Below are 12,949 nucleotides of genomic sequence, written 5' to 3' on the forward strand. Positions count from 1 at the left end.
AATGAACACAACAGCAAGGTCAATAAGTGATCTTCCCTAGATATTGAAGGTCTGAATGAGTCAATCAACGCCGGAACCATCAAGTTTTAATGAAGCTTGTTCTATCTAGGGCTGTGAGAAATACGCTAATGCGCTTAAAGCAATGTGTGAAGTTTTCTTTTAAAAAAGGTTCTGCTATTTTTGCAAGTTTTTCGCAATTCAAGTGCCTTTTTGCATGGTCGACAAATATGCCCGCAATTGAACTTTGTAATATGCACGAAACTTTTTGCTCATGCATTTAAATTAAGCGTTTCTTTAGAAAAGTGATCTTGATTTAGGCATATCTGGCCTAAACAAAGGCTTGGGTAATTTTTTCGCACACAAATAAAAAGTGATGCTGTAATTGGTTATTTTTTTAGAACTCTCCCTCCTCCACTAGTTTTACTTTGTTTCATTTGAAATTTCAAGTTCATAGACAAAAAAAATTATGGTGAGGCATCAAAAGAATGTAAAAGAAAAGACTCGCCTGTGCCACCTGTATTCACAGACAAGAAAAATGTTGTGAATCTAAAGTTTCAAACGCTAATACATTGAGGTAAAGAGATACAGTGCCTAGAAGACTGCATAAACACCGGCCTTAATACATGCTTGTTTTGTTAACCAGACATGCTCGGATGCCTCTTCCCAAACATATACAACAAAAGAATGTGGCGGTCGGTGAAATACCAATGACCCGACGCAGTGCTTAGCTTGGCACAACGCAAGAGTACCTGCTTTTGCTAACCCTAGACTGTCACGTCGATCAGCTAGTGCTTTGTGTGTGCTTACGAAGTGCTCTGCGGACTTTACTTACGCATACTTTTTATTTGCAGAAGTGAAATCAACCTCTTGAGGGGAAACCTCCAAGAAATGCTGCTTTCTTTCTTTATTTCTTCATAGCTTAGAGATATGGAAATAAAAGTTTTGCCATCTTACATTTAGTTCACTGATTGAACAGTTTTGCCATAAAAGCTGTCTGTTACAGTATATCAAGACAGAACAGTACAACGTTTTGTAGTATTGGAACCTCCACATAGTTTTTAGAAGGAAAAAAAACCATCCGTGTGTTGTACATACGGATGACTAACCTTTAAGAATGTCCAATATCATTAACATACCATTCACCCCTACGACAGTGTCATACCCGAATCATTAAGAGCAAAACTTGTTATCGAAGTGATATCGCGAAGGCATAACATCTAGCTTAGAGGCGGTCGCGCTACCAGGAGGTCGTTCCAAATGCTCGACATAGCGACCGCTTGGGAGCTCAATGATCTCGGATGTAGAAGCGCATCTCTACCAAGGAGAGAGAGAAAGAGATAAAATCTGTTTATTAAAACCGATGGATGGGATACAGTGCCTTCCTCTTGCTCCTAATGATCTGTAAGCGCATGCAGTGGAATTAACTCGGACAACAAAAAATAGAAAATCTAGAGGAGGGAGCAGTAAACTATAGATTTCTCTTTTTTTTTTCTCCTTTTTTTTACTTCTTTACTTCAAAACAAGAACCTACTTGTCAAAAATGCATCCTTACACCTGATCATGTTTCGGGTACTTAGGTACACCAAAGAATAACCTAGGTAACTAAACTAGGAGGCAAAATGCAAAACGTCCATGTGCTTGCATTGTAGTGCACGTTAAGGAACCCCAGGCGGTTAAAATTAATCCGGAGCCCTCCACCACAGCGTGCATCATAATCAGAACTGGTTTTGGCACGTAAAACCCCAGAAAGAAGAAGTAAACTAGGCAATGCTCTTTAAAGGAACACTAAAAAATAAATAGCACATTGGTAATAATAAAACACGCTTCTGCAATAGCAGAACGTTCCCGCTACCGAGAGAAGAGGCTAAAAAAGGAGACAACGCAAAACCTAAAGGTGGGGGGCGATGCCGGCCTGAAGTTTCCGCACCGGCTTGCAGTGACGTCATCGATTCTGAAATTGTTCATTCAGGGAGAGTTCACTGCTTATCAGTCAGGGATGACAATGTTCCAACCTCTAATGACCGAGGACTGAACCAAGCACGTTTTGATTACTTTTTTCGGATTACAGATGGCTCAAAGCCAAAAAAAAAATAGTTCGAGATTTGTGATGTCACATTGGCGCATCTGTGCGAAGGTTTCGGATAGAAATTAGAAACGATAAATTTGTTGTTTTTTTCTTTCCGTTGTTAATCAAGCCTTTTCTGCTAAGTACATGAGAATTTTGACAGCACTTTACCATTCTCCAACGATTTAGGGCTGATTTTTGTGGTCCGTATATAAAACAACGTCATTTAGTACCGAATAAAAATGAAGGCATTATTCATTCGCGCGTCTTTCCAGCATCTTTATTATAACAGCATGTATTTTTATCTTTTATAAGGATCATTATAACCAGATACAACTTTAGGTTTTTTAGTCTCCCAATAAAGAACTGCGATAATTTCCTTTGATGTACCTAATCGTTCCAAACGCTTGTAGCGCTTCCTACATCTCATAACCATTCACATTGTTTATAATTTTCAGCATGCTGCAACGATTGCTTTTTTGGATAGGTTCATAGATTTTCAATTTTTGCGCTCTTATCATTCACATATGCGCTGTGGAATGATTCTAGTAGGTATATCTACGTCGCTGTTTTGCTACTACGTGTAATTCCTACATGCGCTTATGAATAGTGGTTGGAATAATTGCTACATATTTCCAGATAGCTTAGGCTATAAATCCCCCCCCTATACCTTACAGCTGTCGAACAAGGAAATCGAACAGGTTTTCACGAAATCTCAATTGTGGGTATTGACTTAAGGATACTGGTTGTCTATATTCGCCCTTTGTCTCTAAACAAGCATGTGACTGATAATGGCCTATGTAAAAATGTATTGGCAGATAACACTTTGTTAGAGAAAATAAAGGCGGTCACATTGGTCCCAGGTAATGGCACTCAAGAACACGTTTGTGTCCACCTGCATCTCTTTAAATATTTTCATTAGAAAACACCTAAGAACACAATGTGTCGCCTTCTCCTTCGAAGGCAGACACCGTTCTCGCTAAATTGCGCGTAATAGACCGTCTCGATTGACATCGTCGATTCGTTTCAAGGCAGGAGATAGATATTTGATCTGAAATTAGTCAATGGCTCCCGCTCTGGGCTAGACCCTATGAAATTGATATAACTTATTGCTAAAATAATTACACAAGGATAACACTTCACAGACAGCTAATTTTCAACTTTCGATTTCAATCCTGCGCCTTTGCTCTTGTTCAAACAGTGTGGTCTGAAGGGTTTTTTTTTAAGTAGGCTCACCAGGCACAAATCCACTCTTGAGCGGCCGGAAGACACCGGGACACTGATCACATCTCTCCGACAACGCAGCGTGCGGGACTACCGCGCCCAGATGCCCACTTGGCACCACTGTTGAGCCAATGAAATCCCTCCCACGTACTCCCATAGGGGCATCTACGCTCTACAGATGTTCATTGCGTTGTGACACCGCAGACCAAGGACATGGCCGTAGGACCCCCCTACACTTAGCCGTGCGTGGCTTAACCAGGTAAGGGGGAAAGGGGATCCTGGTGATTGAACCGACTCAAAGTTCTTGGATCTTAAACGGTAGCTGCAACGAAATTTTACTTCGGCTAAATACACGATAAATGCATAGCATATACTATCAAATTAATCTTGGCATAACCGCAGAGCTGGTAATTGTCTAATTTTCTCATTAACCGCCTCTAAATTGCACCAAAGCAGCCGACGCGAGCACCTGGCGGTGAGTGGTAGTGATTCGGATATGGCGCAAGTTCCAGAACCACAGACGACTGCTAATCTCTCAGTTGCGGCTAGACACCCTGGCGCATCACTCGCTCAATATCTATTGGTCGATGGGTGTCTTTCGCGGCGTGCTTTCTCGTTACTGCGCACGTGATTTGAGCTGTCGCAAGAATGCTGACACGTCAAGTGGCATTTGGGTGCTCAAACACGTAACTCGAGCACGAGTGATGGCTGTGCAGTACACGATGCTGCGCAGAGGAAGTCAGAACACGCCTTTCCTGTCCCATCTATCAGGACACAAGTGTGCACCAAGCCCCGATAGGCAAGTCCGACGCGCGCGCTCAGCCAACACGCGCAAAGCATGTTAACTGCGCTTGACGATGCTGCACATGCTGCATTTAGCGAGCACATATTGGTCATGCATATATTGCATATTGGACATGCTATATTGCATATAGCGAGCACTATCAGGACACAAGTGTGCACCAAGCCCCGATAGGCAAGTCCGACGCGCGCGCTCAGCCAACACGCGCAAAGCATGTTAACTGCGCTTGACGATGCTGCACATGCTGCATTTAGCGAGCACATATTGGACATGCATATATTGCATATTGGACATGCTATATTGCATATAGCGAGCACTATCAGGACACAAGTGTGCACCAAGCCCCGATAGGCAAGTCCGACGCGCGCGCTCAGCCAATACGTGCAAAGCATGTTAACTGCGCTTGACGATGCTGCACATGCTGCATTTAGCGAGCACATATTGGACATGCATATATTGCATATTGGACATGCTATATTGCATATAGCGAGCACTATCAGGACACAAGTGTGCACCAAGCCCCGATAGGCAAGTCCGACGCGCGCGCTCAGCCAACACGCGCAAAGCATGTTAACTGCGCTTGACGATGCTGCACATGCTGCATTTAGCAAGCCGTATTGCTCGTTCCAGGATGCCAGGCATTCGACACATCAGGTCGCCAATATTGTAAACAAATGCTTTCATACTGCCTGCATAGCGCACGTTCATTAGAGAGCACATTTGTATACTGCTACTTTTGATTCGTCGCCAGTAAAATGGTAAAATAGAGAAAAAGTCAGACTCGACTGTAGTTGGCATTTACTTAACGCTAAGCATTGCCCGAATCAGTGCAACAAGAGATGCCGACGCGCGCCGAACTGGTCCGGACAGAACTACCCTTGATGCGCATTGTTTTCTGTCTCTTTGGGTCCCACGTGTGACAAGGGCAGTTCAACGGCCCGTTACAGGTCCCCGAGCCAACAGCGGTATGCGCCATTGAGCTTGGACCCTTTCTGAACTATCACCAGGATCGTCCCACATTGTCGTTCTACGCGTCGTTTTGTCCGCGGACGCGACCCGCCAGAACCTAGCCATATACACCTTAGCTGTAAAACTAAACATGGGTAACGCTTAGGTTTCGCCTTTAAGAATAGAACGTGGTAGTATTAAAGGGTACCATCTGCTTATGATGTTTCTCACCACGACATGCTTCTCATGCGCTCCAAGTAGACAGCAACCTGCTTTTTATGGCACAATAATTTCTTTTTTTTTAGACAATCACTTTGTTCTCAACGCAATTACATTGTTTACTTCACACCACCATTTGCTTCTGGTCGGGTCACTGTTTACTTTATATGCATTGATTGAACTTTTTCACTCTTACAATTTTTTTGCTCTGGTACATCATTGTCTTCGACATCCTACCCTATGAATGAATGAGCAATCGGTATCGAGGAGCAATCATCACTGCTAATCACTGCTACACTCATGTTTACTGAATCATGTGACATGATTCCCTATATTCACAATCACATCAATTCAAACTGAATGAAGGATCCAAACAGTCACATACCACCTGTATTTAACCTATTACTTACCATACACACTCATTACCGACACGAGATACTCGAACCACAACCTTCTTATTGATGCATCACATATACACATACATCTAGTCGTTTAGGTTCAATGAACCACCGCACGCTTTTACTTCAATATAACTACTTCATTCCTAATTACACATGCTCACAATTACCATGTACATTTCTCTAAGACATTAAAACTGAGAGCTGGGCGAGTTGGTGCGTGTTGGACGAGTTCTCTAAGGCACTTTACCAAGTCACAACGCAACCTGCTTATCGATACCTCACACATACACACAGAATAATGTGTACAACGTACAACGACCCACCGCAGTACCCGTCCCAATCCCTTCCCTGCCCTAGTCGACCCTTTGATCGTGTTGGTATTGACATATACGGGCCGCTACCATCCACTCCAGCAGGGAACCGCTGGAATATTTTTGCAGTGGATCACTTGACCCATTATGCTGAAACAGCCGCTCTGCCCAGTGCCACCGCCCGCGACGTTGCATCGTTTCTGTTACGCCATTTCGTTCTGCGCCACAGTGCCCCTCGCGAACGTCTGAGCGATAGAGGCTGAGACTTTCTTTCCGATGCTTTGAAGCCACTAAGCGACGAATGCCGAATCCTTCACCGCACAAGTACAGCGTACCATCCGCAAACTAACGGCATGACAGAGCATTTCAACCGCTCTCTGGATGATATGCTGTCAATGTACGTCGCCTATGATCATTCCAATTGGCACCAAGTTCGCCCTTTAGTGACGTAGGCGTAAAATATTGCGTCCCAAGCAACTACTGGATTTTCCACGTACTTTTGCCTATATGGACGAGAACCATCTTATACATTCTATGCAATTCTTTCATATAAGCTTGATGCATCCGAAAGTACTCCGCTGTCTGAAGCAACTCTACATGCTGAAGAATGCCGCCAGCTTGCCCGCTCTTTTTTTTCCACCGAGGACCAGTGACAGGAGCAATCCCTTCAACCTGCCGACCGTTCTCCACCAACATTTTCCCCTGGCTCTCTGGTCTCACCTTCGGGTACCCGCTACGACATCCGGCCATTGAGCAAAAACTTATCGAAAATGCCTTGGTCCCTACCGCGTTCTGCAGCAAACGTCCTCCGTCAATTACCTCGTGGAGCCTCTCACACTACCGACAGATCTGCGCCATCGCGGCCGCGAACTTGTCCACGTCTGCCGCATTAGGCCGTACTACGACCCAATAGTGGTGTCTTCGCCTTAAGCCGCCAGGATGGCGCCTTTTTCTGCGGAGGGCGATTGTAATTAAGAAGAGTAGGCTGCGCCTCAGGAGCATCGCCACCGGCATGAGCTCGTGGTTGCTGTCCTTGGCCGAACGCTTGTGACTGCTGCCCGTCCACTTGCGTCTGTTGCTAATAAACCTCTTAGCATACGCTTATTTTATTAATTACTTTCCTAGTTTCTAACCTCACGGCGCATGTTATTTCTAGACAGTTGAACACAATCATCATAAAAGTCTAGTTCCGTGATTCTACATTTAAAATGGCCTTGGCTTCTTTTTGCAAATGATGTTCACCTGGGTAGGTATACATTCTGTAGTGACAGTGTTCGTGTAACTCTGTGGTTACCTTCGTTTAATAGCCGTTTCGCCTTAAGTGCGAAGCACTGACAGCGTTAGGAAATGTTCACGTTGCACTTCAATTCCTCGGATGGTGTTCTAATTATAAGTAGACCCGACATACTCAGGTGCGCCAGATCTGCTGGCATCTTTCAGAGCTTTAAAGGCACCTTGAACGGTCACCCCTCGGGCTTGCTGAAAAAAATCTGCCTTCATTCCACACCGTGAAAGTGAATGTACAGCCAAGCTGTTGCTGACGTTACACAAGCAAAAACGACCGTAGATAACGTTAGATAAGCCCCACCATCATGCACAAGCGACGTACGGAAGTGCAGCATATGTCCTCATTCTTCTAGGCCCTCCGCAAGCGCAAGTGCCTTAGTAAAGTCCAGGTTCTTCTCCCTCTCTGTCGAAGGTACAGGTGTTGCTTCCCCACTTGGGCGTCCGACACGCACCGCCGGACACGGTCTACGCAAGTGAATGAAGAGTACTGCCGCCAAGGATGGCGGCGATAAGCTCACTGGAGACTTCGGATGTATGGGAGCAGACACAGATGAGGCTTGAAGCTTGTATTTACAACTTGTTACAATATATTCACATAGAAATTCAGCATGGAACTGGAACACATAGGCCACCATATATCGGCAGAGCCGATGGTGCATAGCACCACTAGTTGATTCCAGAATGCTTGGTAGTGGCAACGGGGCCACGTTTTCTATCCTTCGGTGCCGTGCCCCAAACATTTACAGCCCTATCGCCACCGAGTGGTTATGAGAGTCGTGTGCCGGCACACCAATCACCAATCCTGTACGAAGATTGTCCTTTGAGTGATCCGACAGCTATTAAAGCATTGCGCCTCATCTACGCCCTGTTTCTTTTACAACGGTTTCAGGTGTTTGCTCTTCTCCCTAAAAAACAAAATATAAAAACGCGACATGGGAGAGGTTTAGAAACCCACACAGATCGTAGATCGCACATCGTAAAGCAACATGATCCAGCACAGTGGGCGCAAATAAAATCTAACAAGCAGGAAGTACCTGCGAACTAAGGCGACAGGGTGACTGACATGTGCTATGACGCGCAGTACCACGCTCGTAACTGTGTACGACTGTGATGGAATAGTTCGGCACGTATGTCTGTGTGCAGTCAGGCGGTAATGAACGTCAGAGACGCACGAACGGATGTAAACGAACATTTATCTAACATGATAGGACTGAGACAAGACAAGCACTAAACACAGAATACAGAGCAAAAGTCCTTACAACAAACACGTCTACACGAGGTCCTACGCGCAGCGTTCAAGAGGAAAAAAAACAAGTACGTCCTCACAGCTTCAGTCCTGATGGTCTCGTCGATCGGCGGTAGATCGGCTGAGCTGTCGTGACGGTTCGCGTTGCAGGCAAGCCAAAGGCACGATGACCCTCATGGGAGGCGAGCCAAGGTAGGATGACGGCACTGGTCAACAGATGAGGCAGGCGATGGCCCACGGCTGCATTACCGTGGCCAGAGCACTCGAAAGGGTGTCAGGCGGGTGGCTTCAACCGCCACAACGTCACGGGCCACCTCGAGCAAGAGACGCCCTCAAAGCAAAGGCCTCGGTTAGGCCTCGAGCAAAGGCCTCGGTTAGGCCTCGAGCAAAGGCCTTGGTTAGGCCTCGAGCAAAGGCCTCGGTTAGGCCTCGACCCGGATACAGCCTGAAGCTGCTCCAACAGGCGGCTACGAGCAGGCAACAGCCAGGCCTGCTCCAAACGGCGTCACACCAGGCGCCACTCCGCGTCTGCACCGACAGGCAGGTGCGTTGACCTCAGGGCCGCCTCAGGCACCATGGCAGGAGCTCCCGGAACAGCGCACTGGCCCTGCGTCTTCCAAGTCACGAGCCCCCTCTGCCCGTTCGGCACCCGCCTCTCTTCTTCTTCCTTTTTCTCTTGGTTCTTTTCTTGACACTGTCAAGCGCGCAAGCTGCCCCTGGCTCGCCTTCTTTTGCTTCTTCTTTCTTCATGCACAAGTCTCGAGAGTTCTCACAAAGAGTCCACGCACATAAACAACACTACTAATGTCCCTGCACTACAATTAGCCCCCCACTTAAGAAAGTTGTTTGGGGAACAACTTGTCCACATTGCACGCAATTAGACAACATACACAAACATGATTTGCGTGCTGCTGTACACATTTGTCCAAGATTATGTCATACACGGCTAAGATAGTCAGCACCTATGTTGTCTGCCTCTCTGATCTAGTCCACCGCGAAACCATATTCAGTAAGGAACTTTGATACTGTTCCAAAAGCTTATAATCTGTTCCATCTGTTGGCAACTCAAATCCCTCGCTACGGCGACATTTTTATGGGTCTCTCTCTGGTGTAGAGCTTCAGATGGAATTTCATGTTCTTCTACAATATCCGACTCGATGGTAATTGCGGCGCACTGCTGGTTGGGTGGTTCCGTTTCCCTTTCCTCATATTTCTTAAGCAGATTGATGTGGACTAGGCTCACTGGCGAACGGAGGTCGATAAGATAGTCATAATCGTTCCGGTTTTCGACCACCGTGAAGGGACCCTTCCATGTCAAGATTAGCTTGTTCTTCTCTGATGGAAGGAGCAGAAACACTTTATCACGTGCAACAAGCTGTCTGACTCTTGAATTTCTATCATAGTACTTCTTTTGGGAATCTTTTGCTTTCTGGAGCTCTTCATGAGCCATCTTGCAGGTGTCCTGTAACCTTCCCTAGAGCTCTACGACATATCCGTACGTCGTCTTGGTCTCGGGGTCGAGATTCTCGCCTGTCCATAATTCCTTAAGGATGGACATCGGTCCCCGCACAAATCTTCCATACAGGAGGTCAAATGGCGAAAACCCCAGGCTTGCGTGCGGGACCTTTCGGTAGGCGAAAAGCAATGGGGCCAAGTATCTATCCCGTTTTTAGGGCATTCTTGACACATGCATCGGATCATTTGTTTTAGCGTTCCATTAAACCTTTCCACGAGACCATTCGCCATGGGATGGTACGGCGTTGTGGGCAGTTGTCTAAACGACAGTAGTCGTCCCAGTTCCTGCATTAGGCTGGCCGTGAAAGACTTGCCACGGTCACTCACTATCTCACGTGGAACACCAACACGGGAGAACATTTCTAGTAGGCCTTCGGCTACCCGCTGTGTTTCAATACTTGGTAATGCTATCGCATCAGGGTAGCTTGTGGCAAAGTCAATCATGGTCAGTACATATTTATTCCCTTTATCGGACGTTGGTGACAAAGGACCAATAATATCGACTGCGACTCGTTGAAAAGTCATCGGTGTCCCGATGATGGGCAAATTCCCTAACGGCACGCGACCTACAAGGTGCTTTGGTACAGTTCCTTGGCATATGTCACACGATTTGACGAAACGTGTAACATCGGCCTGTACTCCCGACCAATAAAATTCATCAAGGACGCGATCTATTGTCCTCTTTTGTCCCTGATGTCCAGCAAGCAACCCTTCATGCGCGATCTTCATTACTGTACCCTGGAGCTTCTTCGGAACCACAAGTTGTTCCAAGTCCCTTCGTTCTGCACTCTGGTAGCGGCGGAAAAGGATGCCTCGAACCAACACAAACTCGGTTACAGCTTGCTTCTTGGGCGTGCTTCTTTTGTCCAATGCTGTGAAACAAGCTTCTAGCGTGGGGTCCGTGCTTTGCAACTTCCGCATTTCCTCCGGGCTGATGTTCAACGGGTTGACTTGTGGTGCGGGTAGTTGTTGCTGTTCTTTCTTTGTCCCTGCAGCAGCCGTCATTCCTTCTTCACGTGAATCTTTCGCACTGCGGATTGATAATTCTGCGGGTAGTTGTTGCTGTTCTTTCTTTGTCCCTGCAGCAGCCGTCATTCCTTCTTCACGTGAATCTTTCGCACTGCGGATTGATAATTCTGAATCAAATTGCGTGTACCTGGGGTGCGATCGCGCAAACAGCTCGCTATTCTGTTCCTTCGCTGGATTGATCAGAATTGTGATTTCGTCAGCGGCCGGCGGTACCGCAGATTTCCCACATTGTGATGTAGCAGTCAATCCGAACGTGCGGAAAGCGAGCTGTTTGCACGATCGCAGCCCTGGTATCGTCCATCGGGAGGACACCTTCAACGTTTCCTAGTACAACGTCGTACAAAGGATTCTCCATGCAAACTGCGCGAACGTGTTCCTTGAAAATCGGTGAGTCAATGCACACCTCCGCCTCTGGCAATTTCTTTGCGGACCGGTCTAATAGGCGTATTATACGGGTACTACGCATCAGTTGCGAGTTCGGAACCGGGGACCGTTTTACTACGACTGTATCGCAGCCGGTATCTCGCAGGATGGTCACCCTTTTCCCTTCAAGCTGACCCATTACCGTCGGCATTTTTTCGACACACCTGCACACGTTGTACCACTCTGAGCAACGTAAAGAACGTCGTGATTGTCTTCCGCACTTGGTTGGGCACGTTCCTGTTGTGTTTTCTCTTCACTTTCGACTTGCTCCGCTTTTAAGAGAGAACATGACGCTTCACCACGCCTATTAGAGCTAGTAGGGCAAGCATCTGCCCTATGACGTGCCTTCTTACATATCCAGCATAGTGATGCCTTTGGAGCTCTGGATGCAGTCCAGCAGTCGGAAGCTTGGTGACCCTGTTTGTTACAAAGAAAGCAGAGCGGTTTCTCTTTGCTTTCATTTGTAGCCACTGCTTTATTGTGGGCTAGAAGCTTCCCCTCGCCTTCCTTTTCTTCCTTGCCTCTAGCAAGATGTCTAATATCTTGCGCTTCCAGGTACGGGTCGGCTGTCTTTGCGAGTGTCTCAAGGTCACGACACCGTCTTTCCTTGAGAAAGATGGCCAACTTTGCCTCGCAGCGTCGTAAAAACTGTTCCGACACGATGCTATCTCTCAGCGCTTCATACGTCTTCGGTGTCTTGGCTAACTCTTGCCAGTGGTCAAAGTAGCCGAGAAGACGTCCTGCAAACTGTCTTGCCGTCTCAGCATGTTCAGGCTTCGCGTCCCAAAACTTCACGCGATACCCTTCTTCCGTGTAGCGGAACCGTTGCAGAAGAGTCTGTTTTAACTTCACATAATTCGTGGCGTCTTCCGCGGACATCCGACCTGCTGCCGTCAACGCTTCACCGGTCACACACAGACTTAACGACAAGGCCCACTTCTCTCGTGTCCAACCTTGACTAGCAGCCACTCTCTCAAACCTTTGAATGTAGGCGTCTAGTTAATCCCTACCCTCGTTATAGGGCGGAATCATCTTATGAGGACTGCAAAAACCATCGCCACCACCAGTTTCATCGCTTACAACACTCACCTGTGTACGCTCTGCCTCTATTTTCAGCCGTCGCTCCGCGAGGAGCACTCATTTAGCCACCATGCGGGCTAACTCTCGTACATGTTCTTCCTGTGCCGCTATCTTTGTTTCTTCTCGTTCCTTTGCTCGCTTATCTCTCATGTCCTTCTGCTCTGAGCTCACCCATGCTTTCAAAGCCTCTCCACTCAGTCCCATCTCCTTACCTAACTCCCGACGAGAGTCAGATTACGAATCTGCAATGACGACGACATCCCAACCACCAGCAGATAACTGTGGCCCAAGCTGTTTCACAACTAGTGCTACTGGGTCGGGATAAAAGGCGTGACGACGACGGAACAAAGAGAGTCAGATCACGAAGCTGGAATAAAGAAGCTGGTGATGGAACGCCCA

The 12,949-nt window shown here is 47.0% G+C and overlaps 1 protein-coding gene across 1 annotated transcript in view; it reads left to right on the forward strand.

The window, feature by feature from the left end:
* Nucleotides 1-951, forward strand: part of LOC125947311 (kunitz-type serine protease inhibitor PILP-3-like) — a 39,583-nt gene extending 38,632 nt beyond the window's left edge. The window contains exon 3 of the mRNA XM_049671755.1: nt 852-951. Coding sequence (XP_049527712.1) covers nt 852-871 — 20 coding nt within the window. The 3' untranslated portion in view covers nt 872-951. The remainder of the gene's footprint in view (nt 1-851) is intronic.
* Nucleotides 952-12,949: the final 11,998 nt, after the last annotated feature.

The sequence above is a fragment of the Dermacentor silvarum genome, chromosome 8 (genome assembly GCF_013339745.2).
Source record: "Dermacentor silvarum isolate Dsil-2018 chromosome 8, BIME_Dsil_1.4, whole genome shotgun sequence".
Lineage (NCBI taxonomy): Eukaryota > Metazoa > Arthropoda > Arachnida > Ixodida > Ixodidae > Dermacentor > Dermacentor silvarum.